The sequence below is a fragment of the Hirundo rustica genome, chromosome 1 (genome assembly GCF_015227805.2).
Source record: "Hirundo rustica isolate bHirRus1 chromosome 1, bHirRus1.pri.v3, whole genome shotgun sequence".
Classification (NCBI taxonomy): domain Eukaryota; kingdom Metazoa; phylum Chordata; class Aves; order Passeriformes; family Hirundinidae; genus Hirundo; species Hirundo rustica.
Genome location: NC_053450.1, coordinates 147134983 through 147162773, shown reverse-complemented (window position 1 = coordinate 147162773; position 27791 = coordinate 147134983). Strand labels below are relative to the sequence as shown.

General features: G+C 37.2%; 1 protein-coding gene across 1 annotated transcript in view; it reads right to left on the bottom strand.

The window, feature by feature from the left end:
- Positions 1–27791, bottom strand: part of PTPRN2 (protein tyrosine phosphatase receptor type N2) — a 637318-nt gene that overhangs the window by 400369 nt on the left and 209158 nt on the right. The window contains exons 4-5 of the mRNA XM_040062696.2: positions 13649–13766; positions 8713–8875 (exon numbers count right to left, since the gene is read on the bottom strand). Of these exons, the coding sequence (XP_039918630.1) occupies positions 8713–8875; positions 13649–13766 (281 nt within the window). The remainder of the gene's footprint in view (positions 1–8712; positions 8876–13648; positions 13767–27791) is intronic.

Sequence of the window (27791 nt, the reverse complement as noted above, 5' to 3'; positions counted from 1 at the left end):
ACCAAATTCAGTGTTAGCTTTATCTGAAAATAATAACTACAGCCAATGAAAGTTTTCAATTGTCTGAGTAATAATGAAGCAAAGGGCTTTGCTAATGACCTTTTCACTAACGATAATGATAGTATACCATGCACAGACCCCAATTTGGAAGAATTTGGAAAACGAATTCAGAATCCAGAAACTGGAAAAGAGGCCAAACCAGTGCTTCCTGCACTGATGGGACAGCATCCCAGATTCCACAGATTCACAGGTCTAAGGCTACAGGCAACATTACAGTCATCTCACCTGACCTACTATTTCATTAATAATTTTCTGTAACTAGCTTCTATTTTCTTTCTGAAAATACAGTAGCTTTGAAACAATTTAATAACTACATCAGAGAAGGTGGCAGAGATTGTTAATTAACATCCTGTAGTCTGGAGTGTCAAAAACTTGATCAAGCAAAAGCAGCCTTCAGAGTCTGCTTTGATCAAAACCATTCGTGACTTTATTTCCTAATCCTTGTGAAACCACAGTGCAACAGGAATGTCCAGGCTCTGACTCTACAGCATTCAATAAACTCTATTGCTGTAACTTCAGTTGATTTCAGAGATTTGGCTTCTACTCTTAAACAAAACAACACTCAAAAAAGATAAAAGAAAAAAAAAAAAGAAAAAAAAAAAAACCACAGAAAAAAGAAAGGACAATACATTGCCTTCTTGCTTCTTTCATGTATATGTTACTATTTAATAAAATCATTTTTAAGTCTCCGATGTTCCCGGCCATTCTTGATCTCCTTTGGAATGATTGTATCCACTTGCCTACCCTTCAGCTATCAATAATAGACTTTCCTAAAAAATGAATAATTTTTACTGTCAGTTGATGTAATTTACTGTCTTTAGTTTTCATGACTAAAACTGCTCTTTTTCTCTATCCTTCTGACACATCTCCATCCCATGGGTCAAAACAATGTTCCCTTTGGTGGAGAAGGATGGGTGGTCTTTCCTCAGCACTTATGATTGGCTTGAGGTCAGTTTTACACATCGAGATACATGATAACCTGGCTTGTCTCCACGTATAAAGGATAAAACACATGGAGAAAATCGAAGGGTGGGCGACACCCAATAACCTGATTGATGGCAATGGGCCCCTGCCCTGGCTCCGTCCAGGGCCACCACAGTGAGCCATCAGCCATCATGGCCAGGAGTGCCACCCACCAGAGGGTTGATGGGAAAATCTCTCTGGATCACCCTGCAGACTGAAAGGGGTTAATGTCTGCAGGGGTGTGGGACTCCTTAAGAGATGCAGGACTCCTTATGGGTGCCATCTTGTCATTGTCCCAGGCATACTATGGGATGTTTAGGATAAAGAAATAGTCTGGAATGGTAGCATGTAAGCAGGCTGACCAATACACCTGCCTGACCATATCTTATGTCTGTCCTGTCTTCACTGATGCCTAAGAAGGCTGACCTGAAAGAGAGAATGGAAAGAGCTAGAGAATAAAGTAGGTTTTTATTGAAAGGCCTTTAGGGTACACCTTGGGCTACACCTGAGGTAGACTTAGAATGGTCACAAAATAGTTGACCGGTCACGAGGTCTCATATTTTCATAAGTCTGGGTCCATTTGCATATTGGGGTTTAATTGTCCAATTACAGCTTCAGGTTGTGAGGTCTGATCCTTCTTGTTTTCTCTCTTCAATCCACCATTGAGCTGAAAGTTGTCCTTGGTCTCCAGCAGGAAAAGGATTTGTTTTGTCTCCCTACTCTGTCAAGAGAACTTACTGGCTCTTAATATGAGGCTCAGAACTATGTTCATAGGCAGCACAGAATCTGCAAATATGAAAGCTAAAACTTATGGCATCATCTCAACAAACTCAATTTCTAAGGTTTCTCCTGGGTGGGAAGCTCTGTTCCGTACCTTGTGCCTCCTGGCAGTACCTGCCCCACTTGGTCACTGCCTGCACATGGGAACACAAGTCTTGGGGCATCTTCGCCTCTGCCAGGCCACTGCATTCAGGAGCTCCCTGACACCACCAGCAGGAACCAAAGAGTGACAGGCAACCCGCAGTGATGGTAGAAATTGTGCAGCCTGCTGATCAGTGCTGATAGATCTACCAGGGTGTATCAGCTTCCCTTGCCTGAGAACATTTTGCTCGCATGCCAATAAGTCTGTTACTCAAGCTTTTGGTGAATGATGTTTAAACACATTTTCTGTAGGCATATGCTGATATATTGAACTATCTCGTTAGCTAAAGATGATTTTCATAGAAACATGATGATCTTCATCTGCCAAAAGTTGAGCACATTAACACCAATTTGATATATTTATAACTCCAACACGTGAATCTCGAAAACACTTTTATCCTAAGAAATTCAAGTGAATAGAGATCTGCAGGATCAATGTCCACAACACTACTTTACAATCACATTGAAAGGAACATTCCATTTGCTGGACAAGCGCTTGAGGTCAGCTGAGGTCTTTTCCCCCATTAAAAATAAAGAAACTGTTGTTCCACTGTCCTGAAATGTCTACACCAACACACTCACACAGAGGTAGATAAAGTAAGTTTAAATTTCTACCCTCCCATTTGATAAGTATAATGGAAAAATAAAAATGGAATGCACTTTAAAATTTGTGTCAGCTCCATCATCTTCTGTTTACTGATTGCAATTGTACTGAAGTACGGGGAATAAATATTTGCAAGACAAACAGCAAACTTGCAGGAAAAATTACAGAAACTAACCCAAAATATATGGTATTCAGGAAAAAATAGTTGATTTTGAAGGGAAAGGTTTGAAAAATAATTATTCAGATAGTATTTGAGATTTTAAAAATATAAATCTATGTTTCATCTGGGAATTACTAGAAATTAATTAACTGCCCTTTTAAATAAGACTCCAGACTTGACACAGATCATTTATAATAACATTTCTATGTTATATATAACTTGTATCTTCTAATAATTGAAAAAATAATTAATCCTTAAAAGATACCTGTGTCATAAGAGAAATGGTTTCTGTGTCAGATGCTGAAACTCTGTCATTATATCCTGCATTAACTGATGGGTAGTAGGTAAAAGTACAGGTTGGATCTAAGACTTGAGCATAATACTTAGCCCTAGAATGTTCCCTTCCTAAATTATTAGTTAAAAAAACAAATCACAAGTCACGTTAGTCACCAGACTGTGAATTTATGCCACACACGACATGATTGCAATTTTGCTAGGCTTTGTAGCCATGATTCTATTAAAGCTTTAAATGTGTGGGTACCAGTCCTTCCAGAAAAAATTGCAATCTACACCAGATTCCTGTGGAATGGCCAAGAGGATGGAAATTACATTATCTCATTTTATATACTTAAATTAAAACAAATGGATCACAACTTGAAAATTCTCTTCTTCCCTCCATTGATCACAGAATGAGTTTAAGCTGACATGCACCAATACAGAAACTTTTACACGGTCAAATGATTTCTGCTCCAGTGCTTATGGGGATTTGTTTGTTGGGTTTGGGGATTGTTTTGGTTTGGTTTTGGATTTTGTGGGGTTTTTCATTGGTTAGTTTGGGATTTTTTGTGTAGGTGTGTTTGCTGGCCTTTTTTAGGAGGATTTAATGTTTCTATTTTACCAGGAGAATGATCTGAAAGATGAAATATTTTTCTGGGATTTGAGGCTTAGCTTTTAGTTTATGCTTCACCAAAAAATTATTGCATGACCTCAGAAAACCTGTCTAATCTGTCTGTGAAGTAGGGGAGTTAGCTCTTCCCTACTCTGTAATGGTTGTAGGTAAATCAATACACCAATGCTTGGGAAATGTTCAGATATCATTGCATACATATGCCAACAGAGAGGCAATTCTGTAGCTTCAAGGAGATAGTCTTTTATCAATTATTTCAGAAATATTTTTATGAAAGTGTTCAAGCACAATCACAAGCTGAATGACATTTCTAATACATAATCCCTTATATATGAAATATTAACTTTTATTTTTATATAGAGTTTAAATGTATACACTGCAGGAAGTTTTTTGACATTTTGTCAAAATTCTGATGAACTTCATTCAGCACTGCATTTAAATCAGTGTTAGATAAATAAGGGCGCACCTTTTTTGAATCAAAGTTTCGGGTTAAAATGTGCAATGATTAAGTAATTTCTTACTAGTCAATCAGTAATTATTACTTGCAGATAAGCTCAGAGTACATTTTTGAGCACTCATGCACACATTCTCTATAATAAATAATAATCCTTTTAAATGATTATCGCACATCTTAGGGTTTTTTTTTGTGATCAATTACAAAGATTCAAACAATTGATTTTTTAGGCCAGCAAATATTATATATGATTTATATGATTTTTACTTGCAGGTTCTCCCCTCTCAGCACCACTGCACTGCTGAGCCACAACTCTCTGGCACTAACCAGTCACTTTATCTGTTTCTTTTCTCCCTCAGTTTTCTGAAAAGGTTTTAACTTTATTAGCCCCTCCTTTGATGTAAAGATTCGGGGGGGGGGGGGGGGGGGGGGGGGGGGGTGGTTCCCCAGAAATCTTTGCTTTAAAATTTATAATAATACCTAAGATGTGGAGATTTCTGTAATCACTATATCTACACAAGAAGTCTACTATGAAAATGAACATAACTAAAACACAGAGTGACAACAGAAAATTAATGAAATTCCCTAATGTACCTGACATAATTTTCTCTTTCCTCGCATCCTACCCACGAGGTCCTGAATATCACTCTGGCAAAGACCTCAGCAGCAGGGAGGACCAGCCCTAACTGAAACCCTCAGAGGCCAAGTCAGGCAGAAGGAGAAAAAGCAATTCCATGAATCTCCAAGCCACAAACCCCAAACCATAGAACAGAGGTTCCTGCAAGAATAAATACAGCCACAGCACAAGAGTGATGGCAACTTCCTTATTCCTAGAGCCTGTCCAGCAGGAAGTACATTTGGGTCAGGTTTCAAATAAGTTCTCTTTCTGTGATGATTAAAAAATTTCTTGGTCAGATGAAAGCAGGACAATTGAAATCTCCTATAACTATTCAAATACAGGCACACAGACCAACAAAGCCAGCAAGTTCTCCTTTACAGCCTCTGAGCTTTAGCAATACCAGCTACGTGCTTTGAAATCCAGCAAAGCCCCCAGCCTCAGTTTCTGTAGGAATGTCAACAGAGCAGTGGGTTTTTCAGGGGTTTGAGTGTTTTGATACGAGAGGTGTTTGTTCCAGCTGGAGGGGAAAAGCACAGGGCAATACACACGTGATTTGGAGCTTCAGTATTTCTGGCCTCTGTAGCTAAGATAATCTGATTCTCATCAAAATATGTGCCTGGCTATTTTTGTTTTCCATACTGCATCCAGGTTTGGTGGAAAGGAATCACAAAGACTGATAACTCAGCATTTTGTGAATGGTAAAACTTTCACAAAGCCCAAATGTATGTGTGTGGGGGGAAGACCAAGAAAACCAAACACAAAATCCCACTAGCTAATGCTTAAGTAACAAATGCCACCAAGTGCCCATTTCCTGAACAACTCTTTTCAGCTGAACTAAAATGAAATGTTCTCTAACCCTCGAGAAACAGACCCCCCCAAACTTCTGATTTGCTGCTATTTAGTCCCTGGTAGAGTCATTATCAGCTGGCTGGATAATAGCCTGCAGTAGATACTGCCTAAATACTGAGAAATAATTGTAAGTTAGTGATGAACTTCAAGTGCTTCAAAAATCACCCCAAGAAGCTCTTGCAGTAAATAGTAGACACCATAGAAATTTTGGTCAATCACATGATTTAAGTTTACTGGTGTTTTTTCTGTCACTGTTGTTTCCAACCTCAACCTCAAGCTGACAGTTGTTTGAACAAGGGAAATAGGAAAAGAGTTACCTGTTTTAAGTTTTGTGATGTTTTATCTTACAACCTTCTGCATAACTGTATGTGTGATGTCTATTCAGTAATTTTGAAGCTCTGTAGTTTTATTCTAATAATACAAGTGACAATAAACATTTTTTGACAATAAACAACAGACATTGAGTCAGATATGTTACCTATAATTTAAACTCAAAAAAGAAGAAAATAAAAGGAAAATAATTTAAAAACTAGTGATCAGCCATGAATTTTAAATGATCCTTGAGATGTTTTCCTATCCTCCACAAATAAAATGCAACTGCTCTTCTTGAAAAAGCAAGAGGGACATGGTATTTTTATCTTGATTCATTGTTTTACTAGTGAAATAACATTGAACAAGAGAGAAAGCAGGACTTTTGCTGCTCCAAGAACCAGAAAAAAAACTCATAAAGAAGAAGAAAGTTTAAAGTCATAAAATAGTTTAAAACTCATTAAAAAAGAAGAAAGTTTAAGAAAGTTTAAAAGATCAGCTCTTGCTACAATTATTGACAGTAGGGCAACTGCAGACTGAAAGTCTGTGAAATATATTAATGATAAGATACAAAATAACCCTTTCAGGGTATAAGGAATATTTAAAACCTCTTTATCTTTTGTCTTCCTTTGTTTTACTTTTGGCCAGAGACCTCTGATGTCAGGATGGAATCTGAATCCAGGCAGGAAGTCTGTCAAGAAGCACTAAATTTCTGCAAGATTCAGCTCCACTTCACAGCACGTAAGGTATCAAAGCACCCAGAGCAGTGTTACATCTCCTAATCCCCACCAGCAGGAATGAAGTGACAAAGGTAAATATATACTTGAAAGAAAATTATTTTTAAGAAGGGCAAAACCAAAAAGTTGCAGTTCTAAGTAGGATAAATTACCTTTGTCTTGTGTTTATATTAATCAGAAAAGGACAAGAAAGTTTAAAAGATCAGCTCGTGCTACAACTATTTAATGTACGTTTGTAATTTATCTATATATTAAGTAAAAAAAAATAAGGTACCCATATTTTGTTGAAACTTGCAATTAAAGTGCATAAGGTAGCTATTTCCAACTTCAAGTGGTACAACCATATCAGAGGTAGCTCATTCAGTTACTTTTCTGCCTTCTCTTTTCAAATTGTTAAATTTTATGACTCTTTTTTTTGCTTCTTGGAGCAGCAAAAATCCTGCTTTCTCTCTTGTTTAAATGCTATTTCGCTAATAAAACAATGAATCAAGATATAAATACCATGTCCCTCTTGCTTTTTCAAGAGCAGTTGAATTTATTGGCCGAGGATAGGGAAACATCTCAAGGATCATTTAAATTCACAGCTGATCACTAGTTTTTAAAATAATTTTCCTTTTATTTTCTTCTTTTTTGAGCTTAAATGATAGGTGACACATCTGACTCAATGTCTGTTGTTTGAAAATGCTCCTTAGTAAATAGAAGTGTACAGTTTGCTCCTATACGTGCTTCATTTCCAGATTTTCTCCTCTTCATCCCACTCCCCCAGGCTTCAGAGTACCCATCTCCATGGCAACACTCGATAAGGTTGGTGGGTGGTGTTATCACAGCAGGCTTCCCCACAGAAGGTCTCAGCCATATGGATTATTTATGAACTTGCATGACAACACCAGACCCACTGAAATACTTCCTGAGCAAGTTGTTGTTGAAAGTCAGTGATTCAAAACAGAGCGTCCTCACTGCAGCCAGCGCCCATGAGGAGAGAGTGGAGAAAAGCACCACCAAGGTGGTCCCTGATCCCTCCCCAGAGCTGCCTTGCCACTGCCTGAAAGCTCCTCTTGCCCCAGATGAGCACCTGATGACATGTGCCATAAATCATAAGTGCTGGATATAAGTCAGTCAGAAACTGGGAAGGTGTGCTTGTGACAAGAATACAACCATGAATAAATGGTTGCTACAACTGGAGTTGTTGTTGCAGGCACCACAGTGGTTTGGTGTCTCTGAGTTAGACCCTGAAGTAAACTAAAGCAGTTTGGCTTTAGCACTTTAGTCTCTTTACCTAATACTTTTCCCAAAACTTCAGTATATTTTTTGGCAGATTTTGCATTTATACCATATGCATTGAAATAGCACAGACAATTTCTTGTAAAGGATTGCTGTCACAGCAGCCTAGTTCTTCGAAATCAAAGACTGCACATCTTTTGAGCAAAAGATACAGGGCCATAAGATCCTGTTGTATGGAACACCTTCATCCAGTAATTGAAATAAATTTATCAAGTTGCATCTAAGTGTGAGACAGATTTTCTCTAGGAAGAGGAAAAAATGCTTCAGTTCTCAAAAAGGCATGATTGTTGTTTTTGATATAGTCAATACTTGAGATTTAATGGTTGTGATTTATCTTCACAGCTATCTGTACATTTATAATGTATACATATGAACCTTAAATGGTCACAGTAAGCTTTCCTTTTGATCAACAGGAGTGTTGAGGCACAATTTATCAGACCCATTATTAAAACCTACTTAAAGATTATGTGAATTTTACCCTAAGCAGCAGAAATACCAGCAAGAATTCACATCCTGGTAGTTCAGCCAGGTTTTTGGAGAGGAGCAGTTCAGATGCAGAATTTCAGATCAGCCAGTCAAAATGTTAGCAGCTTTATCCCACTCTTCCTTCTTCATCACATGCAATCCATCCCTAGTTAGGGTAAAATGCTCCAGATTTGACAAGCTGAAGCATTTACAATGCTGAAGGTGATTAATTTTGAGAAAACTTAGTGCATTATGAAAATCAGTTGGAGGAGGCAGTAAAAAACAATGTCTGGTCTTCAGACAGAGGGGAAATTTAAAAATGAGAACTCAGAGAAAAAGGAAGCCAAAATCACAGAATGTAAGACCCCCATTAAAAACACTACCTTGACAGAAGCTTTGTCGCTTGTCTTCCTTGGATACAAATTCTTAGATGCAGACTGGGAGAGAATTCTGAGATATTTAAGGTATTGCTGAAGAGACTTGGCCAAGTTCACATCATTTTCCACATCGTAATTTCTTTCATTATCTTCATTCTGTCCCAAAGTCCTGTACAGCAAAAGCAAGGAAAAGAAAGTTACCAGCCTGTTCAGTGAACAAAGTTGCCAACTAAAAAGGCACTGCCAGCCAATATAGTTCAATACATAACCGAAAAGTCATTCAAAAGCTTCTCAACCATGAAAGTTTAGAAAATTCAGTATTTCAGCAAAATCAGTCAAAAGATCTTGCACTATTAACAATTTATTGCATGAATCAAAGTTAATGATTCTAGAGTAAATCAAATAAAATGCCACATCAAGGCAAAGACATATTCAAAAGAAAAGAAAGTGCTTGTAAAAAGAAAATGCACATGTTTAAATTACACCCCAAAGAAATATGAGATGGTTTTAATATTTAAAATCTTGCTGGATGATGATGACATTCAATACCAATTTGGCCCTGCACCAATGTAAAGAGTAGAAGAAAGACTACTGTATATGCAGAAATAATGGAGCAAGTGAAAACTCCAGTGAAAGGCTTGAAAAGGAATCTTCTCATGTGCCTGGGATTCACAGAATCGTGGTGTTTCCTGAGTGGTTTGGACAGATTTTGGTGACATTTGCAAAGAAAAGCTAGAAATGCGATTAAATAACGGCAGTGTGGAGGTGTTTATATGGGATTCAGAGTGCTGTGTGCAATGAACCTGAATTATTACCAGCTGTCCCCATCTATCTCAACAACACGTAAATGGTGATAATCTAAATGTCAGCATTTGTAACTATTTCATTCCTTGGGCAAGAAAGCAGAGAGAAAGTTCCCAGCCCTCTTCCTTCCCTGTGAGTGAAGCTGTTTGAGGGAAATCACCTTTTGGTGTCACCATTTCCTGCTCACATACCCACACACTTCTCCAGAGAAGAATTCCAGGTGGAAGAGCTTTACAATTCAGTGAAAGAATTTGACTTTCAACATCTCTATGCCACTGTAAAAAAAAAAACTATTCTACCAGCCCACATCTTGGCACTAATGTAGAGGCACAGCCTGAGAGAGCACCATTATATCATTTTCCAAAGCTGGGATTTAATTATATTACTTTAATCAAAAATTAACAAACTTCCTTCCATGCTCATGGTTGTACCAAATGTGTGTCCCTACTAATTTAATACTAATAGATGTAATTAATAATCTAATTTACTGTGGTGGCATTGCAACCAACAGTGCTCACAGGTTTGCTCACTTTGAAACACCAGAAAAATCCTCCATTTCTCCCCAGTGCGTAACAGCAGGTTCCCAATCAGGGACACAAACTCTAGGAAAAAGAGGGGTTACTGCACAGAGCACTGTAGCAAATCTGATATAATTTACCATCAGTCTTGCTTCCTTCTCACGCTGTTTGCCTTTTTCTCTTATTCCAGAGCTCTAAATTCTGCCTTCTCAGAGAGCATGGACATGCAGGTAACATTATCCACCTTCTTTTCAGCTTAAAGCCAGACCAAAACTGTTCTGCAGTTTTAGAAAAACCTGGGCACTGTGCTTTCTGCTTCAATAGAGATGAACTAATCCAAACAGGCCCTCTTCATGGCAAGGATCCCAGTTGCTAACACTCATCTTTCATTCATTGATTAATTCCAACACCTATCTTCTGCTTTCCTCACTAATTTTAAAAGGAAGGGAAAATGAAAAAAAAAAACAAAAACAAAAACAAAACGCAACAGACCAAATTCTGCCACAAGGATTTCCACTGAAGATAACAGGAATTGAATGCACCGACAAAGCATTTAGGTTGTTTTTTCAAACAATTATTTACAATATATAGTCACTGTCACTGGTGGTAGAAGTAAAATCGGGGATCTAAGATTTCTCATTTTTCATACGGAAACAATAATTGCATTCATATTTACATTCCACATTAGTAATAGTTTATGCAATAAATATTTAAATAATTAAAATGTAAAAGACTACAAAGCTTTATGTTTCATTTGATGACAATTTTAATAAGATACTATGAGTACATCTGAAGGATTTTTAAAAATCTCTGTAGTTCACCACTGCATGACCTTGTTAACTCAGGAATGAAAATGCTGACCAATGAAACGGACCAATTATTGCAACTAAATTAAAATATTTCTTTTAAATATGAAAAAGTCATACTGGAAAATGGATGAGAGACAAATATATAAAAGCACTTGGTGAGTAGAAGAAATGACAGTCAGACAACTTCTTTTTGTGCACTTATTTGGAAGTATTTTCAGTTTTAATTTGCTCTGAAAAATGACTTTGTATACAATGAACTTAAGAGTATGAAGACAATGCCACATATAATTATTTATCTACAGAAATAATTATGTGTTTCCTACAAAACATAGCATTTCAGAAGATTTTTTTGTGGAGATATCTAAATCACTGCACCTCTGCTATTTCTGGAATGTTCCCAATTAATAGATACCACACATTTTAGAATAAATTTCTCCCTTTTAAATGCTGAGAGTTTCTTATCACTGAATTAATGATGGTTTTATTACAGAAATAATACTATACCCCATTTCATACACTGAAGTTTGCTGGAAACATTTGTGGTTTTGCCTAATTGCACCAATGAACACTACTGACACTTATTTCCTCTGTGCAGAATGGACTTTTTTCCTTTATCTTGAGTCCTCTTTCAAGAGAGGGTTTTTTGAAATTTAATAAGGACCCAGGAAATACCACGTACACTCCAGTTAGCCAAAAAAGAAAGAACTTTCATCTTGAAATCAAACTCCCAGTTTCAGCTTTTTTTTTTTTTTTTTTTTGAGATGAAATCCATGTCTTCTGTTTCATCAGATTTCATATGCACTAATTTAGCCTAAGTCAATTTACCTTTCAAGTGTCTGAGTCTATTTTCTTGCTCTCACCAGCTCTGTGGGGATTAATGACTCATTAGTATGACTTCATATTGTCTTATTACACACGTTACCCTTAATAAAAGGCCTTCCTGACATAATGTTTCTTTGATAATTAGATACCTACTCTAAGTTGCTTTTCAAATTATTTAATTATTATCTGATAAGATTTTAGCAAGCACACTGAGCACACTGAACATATAACACACTTGATCAGAATCTACAAGACACCAGATTTCCTACTGTTCTCTGACCTACAAAACACATTGTAAATGGACAACCAGAAAAATCAATTAATGCTTTAAACAGTTGGCACATAAGATAATGCTTTCAGAAGCACAGCTTGGTGACTACAGAAAATCTATCCACAATAGAAACTGCTTTACGTGAACACATTTGAAATTCTGATGTTCCTGGAGTATCAATATACAAAATGTTGCAGCTTTTTTCTAACACATAGTTCTAGTTAAACATGTAAAACATCTCAAACTTGTTAAAAACAGGAATTCCTAAAAGGAAGCATTTGTTTTCAATCTAAACCTTAAATAATTTCCTACATCTTCTTATATTCTTTATTTTTATATAACTACGAATCTGGAACACTGCAGAATATGGCCTTGATCTCATGGAAATCTGGCCCATTTTCTTTTACTCTCATGAATAAAAAATTTAGGTACTCTTTTTAAAAAAAAATCCCCAGAAGATATTGAAGATCATTTCTGATACCATCTACTGAGAGTAATCCATTCAATACTGACATTTTGTGTATCTAAGCAATGAAAACATGTTTATGGACTCAACCACATGTTGTTATCACTTTTATGGTAATCTTTAGATCACTATCTTCTTTAGAAGGTAAGTTTCTACCTTACTGCACTTCTGAAATTGTGCTGTGATTTTAAGAAATGCTTTTGAATCAGCAAACATGTGAAATACAGGGTCAAAGTCTGTGAATTAAATTAAAACAAAGTGAGGCAAACACAGTTGAAAACACTGGGAAGTATCAATTACACAGTATTTTATTTCCAGAAAAAAATATCTAGAAAAGAAATGGTTCTGTCGTTTATGCAAACCACATCCTGCAGTATCTGAATTCCGACATTCAATATTTTGCCCATCAAGGCTAGAAGCTCAAATTTATATAATGAAAGTTCTTCTAACAAAAAGCCCTTTCTTTTAATGTTACTTCTTTTTGAGAATGTATTTCTTAAAATAATATGAGAGAAAGCAAAATTTGACAATTTTAATGGTTCCTAAAATTTTGTTCTGGCGTTTGTGTGGTTGGGTTGCACTTAAAAACCTGTAGGACAGAACAGACGTGGTAAAAGAGTCTCTTTTTATGTGTAACTGTATATGAAGATGATACAATTGTAGGTTCTACAACCATATCAGTCTACAGAATTAATGATGTGTCTCTTGCAATCAATTACTGCAAAGTCACCCCTCAATACCTTTCAAGCCATGTCCCAACATTATTTTCTGTCCTGGGAACTTGTAGGAATCTCTCCTTCCTGAACAAATTTTGCAACTACCACTAGGAATCTATGGACTTCAAATCAATTATAGGTACGTTTTGGAAGATTTTGACTTTGAAAATATAATTATTCACTCAGAATGTCATTCAGTGCTTAGTCCAGAATAAAATATCTCCTGTAGTTGAGTTTGCCTTTTTAAGCCAGTCATAGGTAGGGATGGCTGAACTGACACTAGACAGTGCATAACCTTAATGAAAGGCCTGATGTTTTGAATTCTGACACCTTAATTAACCGTAGAAAGTGGATTTCCTTAACCTGATGATAAACAGAAGAACAAGGTCCTGGGTTTTAATTCATTCTGCCCCCCTGAACACTGGTGGACACCTTTTTCACATAGATAGTGGCTTTTGTGATTTTTTAAATTCTGCTTCTGGGCCAGCCCCTTTCTTAGCATTTAGAAAACTGCCCAAAACCCAAGCAAGACTTACCTTCCTGTGTCAGATCCTTCAGGTGCAAATACATCAGGGCGTCTGCTGTGGATTTTGTGAATGGTTGAGAGTTCCTGACCGATAACATGTTGTGTGTAATCATCTCGCCAGGTAAAACCTGATAAAAAATGAAACAAACAAACAAAAACAGAATTTAAAATATTCACTATTTAATAACTTGGAAGTTTTGCAAGAATGCATCCTATATAAACAACATTAAAAAAAAAAAGCAAAAAAGAAGCCTCACTCGGCTGGAACCCAAAAGTGAACTGCAGATTCTTCTCTTCTGCATGAAAATTCTGTTAATGAAATTTTGCTAATGAAACTTCCTTGCAATGGAAGGAAGGCAGTAAGTATTTTTGGACATTTTGAAAGCCTTTGATCTTAGTAGAATCTTAGCTAGTTGCAAGCCAGTTTTAATAGATAACAAAGGGTTATTTTGGACAGCTATGGAAATTACCTGACTAGCTGGTGTCTGTTGAAAGGTTGCTTTGTTTCCTCCCCACGCACAGCACACTGCCCCCTCTCTGTTTTTCCCATGAAACTTTAAGGTTTAGAACAGAGGAGCTGGTACTGCAAGTTTTAGTATAACACACGTGGAGGTCAATTTAAGTTATATTTAAATGTTGTGACAGAGAACTTTTTAACAAGGGGGGAGCACAACTATGTAGGCAAATTACAGTGACTGCTGGTTAAGTACATGAACTTCCAGTCTCATGGTAATTATCCTTGAAATAATGGTATAATCCCAAACATAATTGTTACCTGATTTGTAGATTTTTATGTTACAGTAACACTTCAGATCATAGAATTTGCCGATGCAATTACCTGCAAATGTCTAATAACTAAATATCCCACAACGGAAGGGAGTTTCTGCTGTTTTGCCCTGTGCAACCAGGGCAAAAAAATCTCTCAATGAATATTGTTACAAGTTCTAGATATGGTTACTCTGATAATATCTTCCTGTAAGAAACCTTCACCTAAAGAAAAATCCTCTCTAGCACCAGTTGTAGGCAGTCGGATCTGGTTGTTAGAACCAGGAAGGGAAATTGCTACAACTTGGAAGGAGGATTTCTGGTTCAGTCCCTATTTTATATACAAATTATAAACTTCATCACCATCTGGAGTCAACATGATGTGTTTTGGTGTAGGCACACCCTTAGGATGAAGATAAGGCACCCCCAGCCTCAGCAGAACTCAAACTTGGCCACTTCACCACCTGGATGGGTGCTTTATCCATTGGGCTCTTCAGATTTTTCCACTGTATGGAAGCAGAATTATTTACCTGTTTCTTAAATTCTAGAATTAAAAAAGAAGCCTAAATAGGACATTTCTCTGTTCTGCCAAAGCAGACAATTCTGAGCATGCAGAAGTAAAAATTATTTTAATATTGATCAAATTTTCATCCTAGAGAGGAGATACTTAAATAAGTTCAGTATACATTTAGACAGGGCTAAGAAGCATTAAAACTATGCTGCTGTCTTGTTTTAGACAAGATTTAGGGGGGAAAAAAGGAGGGCCCCACTTGGGAAAGATTTAGGTGGCTTGCATCCCAAGCTTTTTTCATTAGTGAAAATAATAATAATACAAATCAGAACCAATGTAAGTACGCATGAAGGCTTTAACAAACAAAAAAAGCTTTCAAACATTCCACTTGTGAGCCTTCTTTCTCCTTTCCTTAAATAAAAATGTTACTCAAGTTTATTGAGGAAAAACTTCACCTGAAGCCATATTAGATGTTAATGGCTACAGCAAATTACTCCAGACACTTAGAAGGGGAAAGAATATCTGTGTCTATTTAATCTGGTTTTATTTCTGATTCATCCTTTTCAAATGCAAATATCACCTTTTCAAAGATGCCATGTAAGAAGATGGATTCAAATAGTTTCAAAAATCTAAATCTAAGGCTGCTCAGAACATGTTTTTAAGTGAACATACAAAAATGAGTCACCATGCACCTATGATTACTTTGAGGTAGTGCAGTTACAAAGATTTTTAAAACAAAGTTGACATATATTCCATACCTATTTATCTATCTATATATATGTCTATATGTTCAACTTTATTTCTCTGTTGTCTAGCACTACACATATGTGTTTGTTTTATAATCTCATGAAGGAAAAAAACTAAGATAGCTTTCAATTTAGGAGAATGTGCAACATAAAAATTACAGCTAAAATACATCTACAGTAAAATCATTAGCATAGCTTTAAAACTACTAATTTATGAACTATGAGTCCAAAATTACTACAGTTTCACTCTCTAGCTCTAAGCCAATACCAACTCTATTAAGGGCTAAAGAACACACAATAAATAACATAAATTTTGAAGAAAAATACATTGAATTATTCTGAAGAGCTTTTTCTCAAATTAAAGCAAGAAGAGTTCATCCATGGTACCTGCATACAGATGAGAAATTAATCTCTTTGAATCCTGAGAAATACGGAGTTTTGTGCCTACAAACCCCAATGTTTTCAGTAAAAGAGCATGTGAAACCTGTGATGCCTGTTCTCACTGGTCAAGAGAATGGTATGTCTCTTGCTATATTCAATCTGGGGTTTTCTTTTCTCCTGCTGCACTGTTTTAACATCTTTTCCTAATGCATTTCAAACCGGTAAAGATGCATTGTCATCCTTAATACTGTAAAAAATATAACTATGGCACTAAAAAAGAGTAAATAGATGAAAGAAAAACAAACTACTTATTATAGAGCTAGAAAGAACTACAGCTAAGGGAATGTGCCCTCCCAACTGTATCTCCAGCACTTCTAACTCACTTCAGTGTTAGAACAAGAAGACATGGATGAGAACCAAAATTGTAACTAATTCAAAAACCCCCTTGTCAGTAATTTAATATTGCTGTCTCTTATGCAACGATCTCAGGCACTGCAGCTTGCCTAAAGTTAACCTCATGCCAATCATTTTCCAGCATTGTTTCTGTTTCAAAAAAGTATCTCCCACACACTGAGCTGAATAAAACAGCACATTCAGGAGCCATAATGCCACGCTGACAGCTGCAATCAGAATTAAGGTTGAGAAGGAGCATATGATGCCGTATGGCGATTTCCCGTTCCCTTTGTCCGTGCCGTCACACCTCGCACCAGCCCTGCCCTGGCCACCCAATTATCACGATTTGTGTCCAGTGGCTGAGCAGGATCACAGCAGAGCTCCTGTGCTCGCATTACTTCCATGTCACTTATGGGGAGCGGCGTGGGGGACGCCCAGCCCCTGATTAACCATCCCCCCCGGGGCTCTCCCAGCCCAAATTCCCACAGAGGGACAATGACAAGGGAAGAGAAGGAGTCTGGCGGACGCTGAAATGACGCAAACGCTGTGACAACGGCAGACACAAGACTGCTCTCAGGTGAAGGTCATTGATGGTAGTGAGACCCCACAAAAAACAGCCATCGATACAAGTTTTCCCTGCAGAAGCAGAACTTTTCATTGGTGTCAGCCCAATGTTTAATTTTTTTAAAAAATTAGTTGGAACTCCACAACCTAAATGTATGTGAAAAGGGAATGCCAGTATAAAGACAGTGAAGACAAGACATAAATACCATTATCAAACCCAACTGGAAGGTCAAATCTAATGGAGATCATCTGGATATGACACAGTCTTTCCTATCATCAGGTAGCTCCCCATGTCTTTTATTTCCACAACACGATCTACTACTACTACTACTATTATTATTATTACTATTATTATTATTTATCCACAACTACAAAAAATAATAAAATTGTTTAGGTCCCCCTTATATTCAACACTTAGCAATGGCTATGTCAATAGAGAGAACTCTTCTAAGAATTATTAATCAAAAGCAAGCAGTTTAAACAGTGAGGAAAGCAGTTGCAGGGATCTGCAGTAGTGAAGATGTTAACTTCAGAACTATAGAATGAAAATAAAAGTTATTTTCAAATTCAACATAAAATGTCACTTAACCTGCTTAATTGCCTTTGCTGTTATAGCAATTACAGAGAATGACTCAAAAATACTCAAAATTCAAATATGTATTTCCTTCTCCCAGCTGTTGAATTTTTCTAAGCAATTGCATTCTTTTGTGTGGTTTTGACTCTGATTTCCATGTTAGAGAAACTGGATGACACTCCAACTATACCTGACCACATCTTTAATGCATGTAAATTATTACAGCAGCTTTTGAAAACATTTATCTCAGATTTCTCTGTCTAAACTTATTCTAGTTCACACTTACTTATACAAATTAATTTCCCTCCCTCTGCAGGTCTAAGCAAGAAAACTAAAAGCTTTTTAACAGTTTGGAGGAGTTCTGCTGCAAGTGAGAAGAGCTCAATATAAGTCCTTTAAAGACGCAACACTTCTCACTGCCCAGAGATCTGGCTGTGCAAATCTTCCTGCTGCTGTTCCCGACCCTTTTCCCGAGCAGCCTGAGGCTGAATCGGGCTCTGCAGGAAAGTCCAGCAGAACTTTGTTTGACTCTTCCAGCTCTTGTGCCAATTGACATCTAAAATTATTAGTTCTGCATCAATATATTATCAACAAAATTATTTTTACATACCAAGTTCATTGAATATGACAGGAGGTTATTCTAAATTTGAAGAAACCTATATACTAAAACTTGATCATTCTTTGTCAGGAAAATCCCCTTTGTAAAGGCCCAAACCCCTCAGAATTATTCAGAATCAAAGCAGGATAGGCACTATTTCTGAGTTATGACATTATTTTTTCTCCAGTTTTTGGTAATGTTAGATATTTTGTCCCTATATGGTAGATTAAAAATATTTTTTTTTTCTCTGAGCTACCTTCAACTGCTACTTCATTTCAGCCAGGAAACTCTCATCTGTAGAGCTCAGAGACTTTCATCCCCCATGCCATGTGTTGCAAATTGTTAATGCCTACTTTAGCTGTCAGAATGTCTGCAGAATTGGGAATGATTTGCTTTCTTTGCTATTTTCACAACAGACAGGTCAATGTAACATACAGACATGCCTTTCTGCAGGCTGCCTTTCCACATCCTCCAGAGGAGCTGCCCTTGTTCTCATTCCAGACCTCCCTTTTCAGAGCTCAAGGACGTACCCAGCAATGCTCACATATTTCAGCTCTGGCTAAGTCAAAATTGCAGCTTTAATGCTGAGGTTGCTGTGTACAACAAAATTAAGTCTTTCAATCTCTACTGCTATATTTTCTACCTAAGAGTGCAGCCAAAAGAAAAAATCCTGGTGTTTTCTCTTAAAATAAAACTTCATCCAAAAGCAATCTTGCAGTACAACTTAAATGACAAGTTAATGGCAAAAATAGAAATAGATAAGTTAAAACCCGCTCTTAAACTACAACCTTTTAATTTCCCCATTTCTTTGTATTGGAATATTCATTTTCAGTGAAAATTTTGACTAAGATGTTTTCTACAAAATTGGAAGAAAGTCTGCCAAAACACTTCGCATTACACTTCCACAAAAACTTACTTTAATTGAATTTTTTTCCTCTGATGTAACTTTGTGTTTGCCTTCTAGATGACAAGAAAATCTGGTTCAGAATTTATTTGAAGAAATGACTGGGGGTTGTAAGCAGTTATCACCATTCTTGTCCATTCCATTTCAGCTGGAGCTGTGGTCATCTCCTGAAAGTCCTCTGGAGCATTTTTTGTTTCATTCCCTTTTCCACTCACACAGGTTTGCATTGGTGACTTTGTTGCCTTCTTTTGGAGTTTCTAGAGAGACCTTTCTAATGTGGAAGAATTTCAATTGCTGCATGCAGCAGCAATTCACTCAGAGGCAAAGAGCTTCTGTTTTATTGAACAGATGAAAGGACTGCCTAAGGATTACTGCTTCAATTTTTCATATATTGTTTTATTATACATAAAAGTGATAATCTCCACAGAATTAAATTAAATAAAATTACAACCATGATCTGCTTACAGTCCTGATTTTAATTTACCCTAAGTAACTATCCCAGAAGGTAGAGGGAAGGCTTTTCTCTTCAGTTTTTGAAATTTTTCTATTATTTGAAAAAGCCAAATGAGTGCTTCATTTGCCAAGGAGATTATAAAATGCTCTCACAGGACTCAGTATGTAATGTTTCCTTACCTTTATTTCAGCTCTTGCAGAGAGCTACAAATAATTTGGTTTCTACAAGAGAAAGTTTCTAAGTGTTTCATAAGACTTTTCTACCGCTGGAGCTGATAGTAATAAAAGAATAATATGATAATGCAAAATATATCTCCAGACTTCCACACAGAGCAGGTTACTTCTCAAAGACTACAGCAGAATGGATACATGATTCCCAAACCCTTGAGATGAATTTCATGCTATTCACCATGTCATATAAACCTTCCCACAAACTCTTGACCCTTTACCCAAAAGCGTATCATTCCATTCACAGAAATGCTTTTCAGAAAGAGAGCTTGTCTTGTGTCGTTACAACTTTATGTTAATGTTCAACTTTAATTTAACTCATGCCCAATCCCATCTTTGACTTTAATGTCTTTCTGCCCTGCCTAGGCTGTGACATATTTATTAAAAAAAAAATCAACTCTAATACATGGTGAGTAAAGGTGCACCTCCTATTCCTCCATCTCCTTCTGTCCCTGGATTATGCACAGATATTTCCTCTGTGCTGTCAGCCCAAGGAGTTTTCATGAACATGAGGAAATATTCACAGGCACTCAAAATAGTGACACTAAAATAAAGATGGGACTACTTTGCCTGTTTCACTGAGCTTTGAACCCAAATACAGTAGCTGGCAATCACACCAAAATGCATGTAACTATTCCAAATTTAACCCAAAAAAGTCTGGTGTTAGTTCAACACTGCAAAACAGCTCTTTAATATATTAATCCTCTGCAATCTCCTTTTAGAACAAGAAGTGATGATCTTTTTCTTTCTGTCAAGTTTACTTTCATTTTTCTGTTCATTTCTCTTTCCTTTTCTATCTTATTATTTCCTTCCAAGATATCTTACACCACTCTACACTTTCATTTAAACTCAAAGTTTTTAACTCAGGATATCTTTAAGTATGCAGAAATTAGTTGGAATGCTTGACTGTACAATGCTAAGAATGGAGATTTTGTCCAAATAGTAGTTGTCAATGCATCAGCAGGTTTTCCTCCTAATTTTATTTTATCCAATTCATTTCATGCTATCAGTAAGATGACAGCCTTATTGTCACAAAAAATATAGTTCCTGGGAAAGGACTTCTGAAGTGTCTTCAGTCTGGAAATTAAAACATCACCTGTAACAAGGTAGAATTGGTTGAAAATGTGCCAGCGCTTAAATCAGTACAGAAAATTAAGTGGATATACAGGTTACACTTACTCTGGCAAATTCATCTCAGACCTACAGTTCTTCATGTATTTTTAAATGCTTATGAGCAGAACTGTTCTTTCAGCTCCACACAGTGGTTCTCACCCCTGTTTTATGTAACCGTTGGACTCTCATTGATCGTGAAAAATCAATTTTCGGCTGTCAGAGCAGAGCTCTCACTGCACATGCAAAGCCAATACCCAGGGGTGCCACCCCGGGCTGGACAGTGAGGGTGCAGCTGCAAGGGCACCTCCACCCTTGGTTCGGAACAAAATTCCCTCGGACCAAAGCACAGACAATGCACCAGCAGCATGGAGGGAGGGTTAAAACGAGCCAGAGCAAAGGCTTCTCCAGGACACTCCCAGTCTATCCCATTAGGAAACTCGATATTCCTGAAACACTGGCCCCAGGAAGGGCCTTAGGTCTGCTGCTCATCACATTCTGTGCTGCATTATGACAAATACAAATTAAAGCATGTAAAAGGTAATTTGTTTATTCTAAAGGATTGGAAGAAACTCTACACACAGTTTATGCAGAACCATATCTTCCATTTTCCACTTTTAAACCATTTCTCTGAGATTGTAAACTCCTCCTGGGAGAGACCATATATTGCACGCATTTGCAGAGTCTCTTTCTACTGCAATAACAAATAACAGTAATTGTTATTGTTGCTATTATTATTAATAAAAGCCCAGCAGCTGCAGAAGAGAGGGTTCCCTTAGGAACCTTGTAAGGATCTTGGTGGCTGAAAGCTCAGAGTTTTCCAGGGAACTGCATTAGCCAAGTCAGTTTGCCTGCAGCAAAGACGAACAATCTGCAGGTCATGCTGTTCCCCCAAAATCTGATTAGAGCTCCTCAGGTTTCATTTTGAATTCACCCCATGTAGAGAAAATACACACACTGAATTTCAGCAAACCTGAAAGGCATTTTCAGCTGGAGGAGTACGTGAATTATCTTCTTTTTTATTTTCTCTTGCACATAAAATTTTTTGGGTATTGACCCTCTAAGCAACTGCAATGGAGGGTGCAATTGTACATTGCTACAATGTACATTCAACTGTACATTGAATGACAGATAAGTTTTTAATTAAAGCCTTTTTAGTCTTTGCATCTTGGGGCTCTGATTTACAACTCAATTCCAATTAAAAAATTACTGTACTACTTGTAAGCCAAGGTACAGTGTCTGCCCATGTATTAAGCTGGTGTCCATGGGTAAAATTTCCATCATTTGATATTTTTTAGCCAACAATGAAAAGGATTTCATGAGGGAATTTCTGACTGATGTGATTTCCAGCATGGTATTCATTTTCCCTCCCTTTTCTCATGCAGTTAATACCTCAGTGAGCTTTAATAACATTTTTAGACAATTCATACAGTGCTGATTCATGGATTCACACTGATGCTTTGTCAGCTGCATACACCATTGTTTCTTTATTGCTTTCTGGGGCTGATCTCTCTAAACACTTAAAATGTGCCATGATAAAGCTGTGACTCAGTTTTATCACAGCATACCAAAATGCTACTAAAAAGTATTTTTTGAATATCTAAATTAGTTTTGAAAAAAACTGTCAATGAATTAAAATATTTGCACTAGAAGAGCTAGAACAAGTTCATCAGATATGAACTTTAAATCCCTAAAATCTGAGTCTTTATAAGGACACTTTCTGTTGATGTTTATTCATACACATCACTTAATTCAAAAAGCTTCATCAGTTTTTTACTCATAACTCTAAAGAGCAGCTAGGTTTAAACATAATTTACTGGAAACTCTGACATTACCAAAATGCCTCCAAAAAAGAAACAGTGACATAACACTGAAATAAAATATACAGAGGCAACATAAAATTCCTATCAGTCCTGGGAGAAATTTAATCTTTGTGAGTTCTATGCTCAACTAAAATCCAAATATTCTAAAATAAAAGCTCCAGTAATTTCGTGCTGCTAAGGTCCGTGCTAATTGCATGGACCTGCTATTCCCAGTGTGCTCACTACGAACTCAGAGAACTTTCTCTGGGCACAAACCATGGTTTGAGGTGCAGCCTGGACCTGCAGGTTGAGCCACAGAGTGGGGAGCCCCAGGAGGGGGGGACTGGAAGCCCTCACACCTCCTCTTGGATCTGCCCTTCCACTTGTAACGCAACACCAGCTCTGCGGCTCATTTCCCTATCTGCATCACACACATAACACAATTTCGGGGGTTAAAGTTGTACTGCATTTCAGGAGGCATTTGGTTGGATATCGTAGAACTGGGCTGGCATAAACAAGGAACAGTGGCAAAAACAGAATTCACCAGGAGCTACTGCAATGTGCCACGAAGTAAGTGGCAGGTACTTGGATTTTTTTCTTAACTTCAGTGTATTTTTATTGTTTAAGGACTAATAACTAATATCAAGGAACTCAACATATTTTCAAAACCACCATTTATTCTAGAACTTTGTTCATCAGCAGTTCTGAATGCTGTCAAAAGTAGCAAACCTGCGTTAAAGAAACACTGAAGTAAAGCAGCAATGATGGTAGAGCATCATAAAAACACCGGTAGCGTAGATCTTACTTTTCACTGTTAGCATTTTTACAGAGGGTAAGTCTGATCAGTGGCTCCCAGCTTTAAGAAATAATGATATATTTCTAGATAATCGACTGCCACCTATTATCATACTTTTGATGTGGTGGAACAGCCATGTGCCTTATTTTCCACATCCTCAGGGTATCCTGGTTAAATGTCACATGCACGTCTCTCCCATGTTAAGAAAACAAAACCTGCACATTAATTCTTTTTTAAGGGAGGCATAAAATGTAATAAGAAAAGAACATTGATTATTCTATTCATCTATAAACTACTCCAATAGACATATAAATAATACTGGGAAATGTAATGTAGCTTTAATTAACAGCAGAGCTCCCCCCATGTTATAACAGTCTTGGTAGATGAAACCTGCAGCAATCAATGTGATTGCTCTGAGGGCAGTTTAAGCTAATTCACAACAAAAGACATAAAGTTCAAAAGCCAAATCTTGCACAATTTTTACAAGTACTTTGTTTTTTAAATTAAGATCTCTGTGTCACTGACCAGATTTCTTAAGTAGAGAAATTACAAGCAACTCTCTCTGTAAATGTAACCAAGAGCTGAGGTGTCCAAGAGTTCCGTACACTCCTCCATGGCTGTTCCAAATATCAGCATAAACTGAAAAATAACCGCCCTCTTCTAATTCCAAAATGCTTGTGGTTCAGTTATCTAAATCTGTAGCTCAGTAAAGCAATCTACAAACAAAATATTTGCTATCATGGCCCCAAAAGGCACAAATCTTAGAAAGGAATGAGCAATGAGTGAATTTCACACATTGTTAGCAGTTTCAAACAGAAAAAAACTACTTTATCTAGAGGAAAAAAACCAGTTTATTTTACACTTCGGGACTATTTGTTGAAAGGAGGAAACTAGGATTAATTTATTTTATTTACTATGACAAAAGAGAAACACAGGGCATTGCAAATTCGATGATTTATTGCTAATTTGCTATTCTAACCATTTATTTCTATGTATATGTATAAAGATGAACTATATTTACAGATTTTACTTAACATGCATAACATTACATTAAAGAAAATATTTCCTTCACTCAATTACTTCTCAGCCAAATGCCAGAGGTTCAAACATATAAACTGAACATGTCTGTCTTGACAACCAGATAAAACTGAGCTTTTGTACTTTACATTATATTTAGCAGTGAGTCAGGTTTGGTTCATTTTGCTCAATGCAGTACCAAGCTATGCCCTTAGATCTATGGCATTTTAAAAGCCAAATATATCCAATGTTACTCAGAAAGATAATTTCTGATCAACCTTTTTGCTTGAAAGTACATTAGAATTGGTCAAGATTTCCAAGATTACAGCAAAGAAGCAAAGATATTCCTGTTCACTGTGATATGTCAGAAAAAAAAGACAATAAAGTCATTTTCACATCTATTCTGTATTTAGTAAAAAACCATCTGTTTAGCTGAGTGTTATGTTTATATACTTTGTGGATGTAATGGTTTGGAGGTTTTTTTGGTGGGTTTTTTTCAGCTTTGTTTTGTTTTTTGGGTATTTTTTCTGTGATCCCCATTACAGCTGAGGCTAAATAAGATTGTGCAACCACACCAGATTACAGCTGTGCAGGCACCACCACTGCAAGGCATGATGAACCTCCCAGGTGTCCTTGTTCCTAGAGCTCCTCTCCTGCACACTCAGGTGTGACCCAGCAGTACCTGACACAGAATTTATTTCCCATGGCTCTCCTAGAGATGGAGCAGGTTATGCTGTGTGGATAAACATGCCCCAAAAGAGATGGAGATCAAAGACCTTTATCTCCATCAGTACAGAATTTTAGCTGGAAGTGTTGCCCAGAAAGGTCCTGCCCCACTGTTGGTGTAGCCTTGGATGGTGTGGGGCTTTGTCAGAAGTGGTTAGATGAGTGGGTGCAAGGAAGCACTCCTGTATGGGAACTTGTGTAAATGTTGTCCTGAAAAGCTACGCTAACCTTTCCCACTCTCCCCACATTATGGCCTTACATTGCTAACAGTAATAGGAAGCAGAAAGTGATTTTTCTATTATTCCTGTTATAATTCACATTAGTGCCATATCAACAGATCGGATAGTCCAAATTATGATCGTAAATCCTATCTACTTTTAGTGCAAGCTCTTCAAATGGCCTTGAAGAATGCAAGGCATTTTTCATAAAACAGAAGTCAGGTGCAGGAAAGAAGAGCTTCTAGGCAGGTGTTTGGGATTCAGTCATCCCTAGCTATTATACAAATCACCCTTGGGTATACAGCCTGGATATATCCCTTCTCCTATTATACAGCATTTTTGTTGGCCAGGGAAAGTTCCTCTGATATAGTTTTGACAATCCCACAATTAATTTGTCTTCATTTCACTGTGTCCTTAACAACACTATTTAGGCACCAGATTTCAAGCCTTTCCAAGTGGAATGAAGCAGAAGTGAGCTCACATCACTAATAAATTGTTTATTGAATATGCATTTTTACTTGGATGACAGAGTGCTTGTGAATCTGCTGGTGGTAAAGCCCATGCTTACATGCTACAGCACAACATTTATTGAAGCAGATATTCTTGCCAAATCTATATTGCATTTATAAATCTTCAAAACAAGCCCTGGTAAATGTCACTTCTTCTTAAATGCTTGGCAGAGTCAATGACAAGTGATGCTGCATTTGCCCTTGAAGAATTCATGTTTGGATCTGAGTCTAAATTCTAAAAACCAGTTCAGAAACACAAGCAACATAAACGCACATACAATGCACCAGAGGCACTGAGGAAAGAAAGAAGTTCCCCTAAATGCAAAAGTTCAATATGAAAAGGAAAGCTTGTCTATGGATTTTTAAGATTTTCATTGTAAGCTCTGTGAAATGCACTACTTAAAGCCTGTTACCTTCTTTCCATTCTGCATTGTAATATTTTGCAATGGTCATCCATATACTACCCAAAAGCAATCAGCTCATTTTGGTGTGGCTTTAGTACCTCATCAGACACCTCTTGAAATAAGTATATATAAACTAAGAATCCAAATATGGACTTATAATACCTAATTCTAAAAACAAATGTAGAAACTACCCTAGCATAACATCAGGCAATGCTATGTGCTGTATATTTGTGTTTCCTGTGTATCCTTCACTTTCTGAACGATAATTCTGATTTTTTTTAATTATATCTCCAGCTTCCAAGAGAAAGAAAATGCAAAAACTGAGCAATACAGTTAAAAAAATGTTCTATGTCCTCCAACTCCTTGCATGCTGCCAGTGAATTGTGGAGCAGTCTGCTCAGTGTCAGTGGGATGCCCATCTCCAAAGAGTGGAGCTGCTCTGTTAGCAGCACAGTCCAGATTTCCTGTCATGCCTGACACGACACAACCCAAATGCTTTTCCAAGGAAAGCGCTGCAGCGTCCTCATTTTCCATCTGGTTTTGTAACAGCAATGGTTTAAAAGGGTCTGGGGTAGTCTAGTCAAGGCTCTGAATTATACAGCAAATAGTACTCTTCAAGAGCACGTCAGCTGGCTTAGGCTAATGACACGTTTCTGCGGCAGAGCTGCAACTATATCAGCTTTTTGCCCAGAGTGGATTTCTCAGAGTTAGGGGAATTTCCCTGAGGAGAAATGTTGTCAGCACAGAGACCAGATAAAGAGAATCCATGGAGATCCAGCAGAGAAAAGTCTTTCTCCTTCGGATTTATAATCCCCACAGCACCTTGTACCAGAGTCTCCCTCCTTTCATAAGAATATTTCCTTCTGGGGAGAATCTGGTTATGTGATTCTCCTGGCTTGACCCACAGCTGTCTTCAGGGCACCTCCCTCACTAGCCAGAACTAGCATCTCTTTTCTTTTTAGCAAAACCTACATTTGTTTCACTCCCAAATGATGCTGAATGCATTAATTAAACAGAAAATCATTGGCAGAGCTTGTCATAGAAATGACACTGCAATGACAGATGAGATCTTGGCGCAATATTAATTGATAAAACACAAAGTGAAATGGAAAAAAAGATTGGTTCAAATCAAGCCTTTCTTCTTATTGGTAGAAGTCATCAGAATTGGAAAAAAAAAAAAAAAAGTCTCCATCTTTCTCCATCTTTTGGTGCTGTCAGGCTTCTAATTGCTCCAGAATGGAAAACTGGCTTTGAAATGGCAGTAGTTCAACAGGAAACAACCCACAGCCTAGATGGTGATGATGAGCAAAAATTACTTCTCTAGCACACATCCAGGAAAATGAAGGACAAAAAGATTATGAGGTACTTTGCTACACTTCATTTCCAAGTTAAACAAAGCACATTCCCCCTCCACCCCCTAAAAAAGGATAAATAACCTGTTGGCAATTTCACCC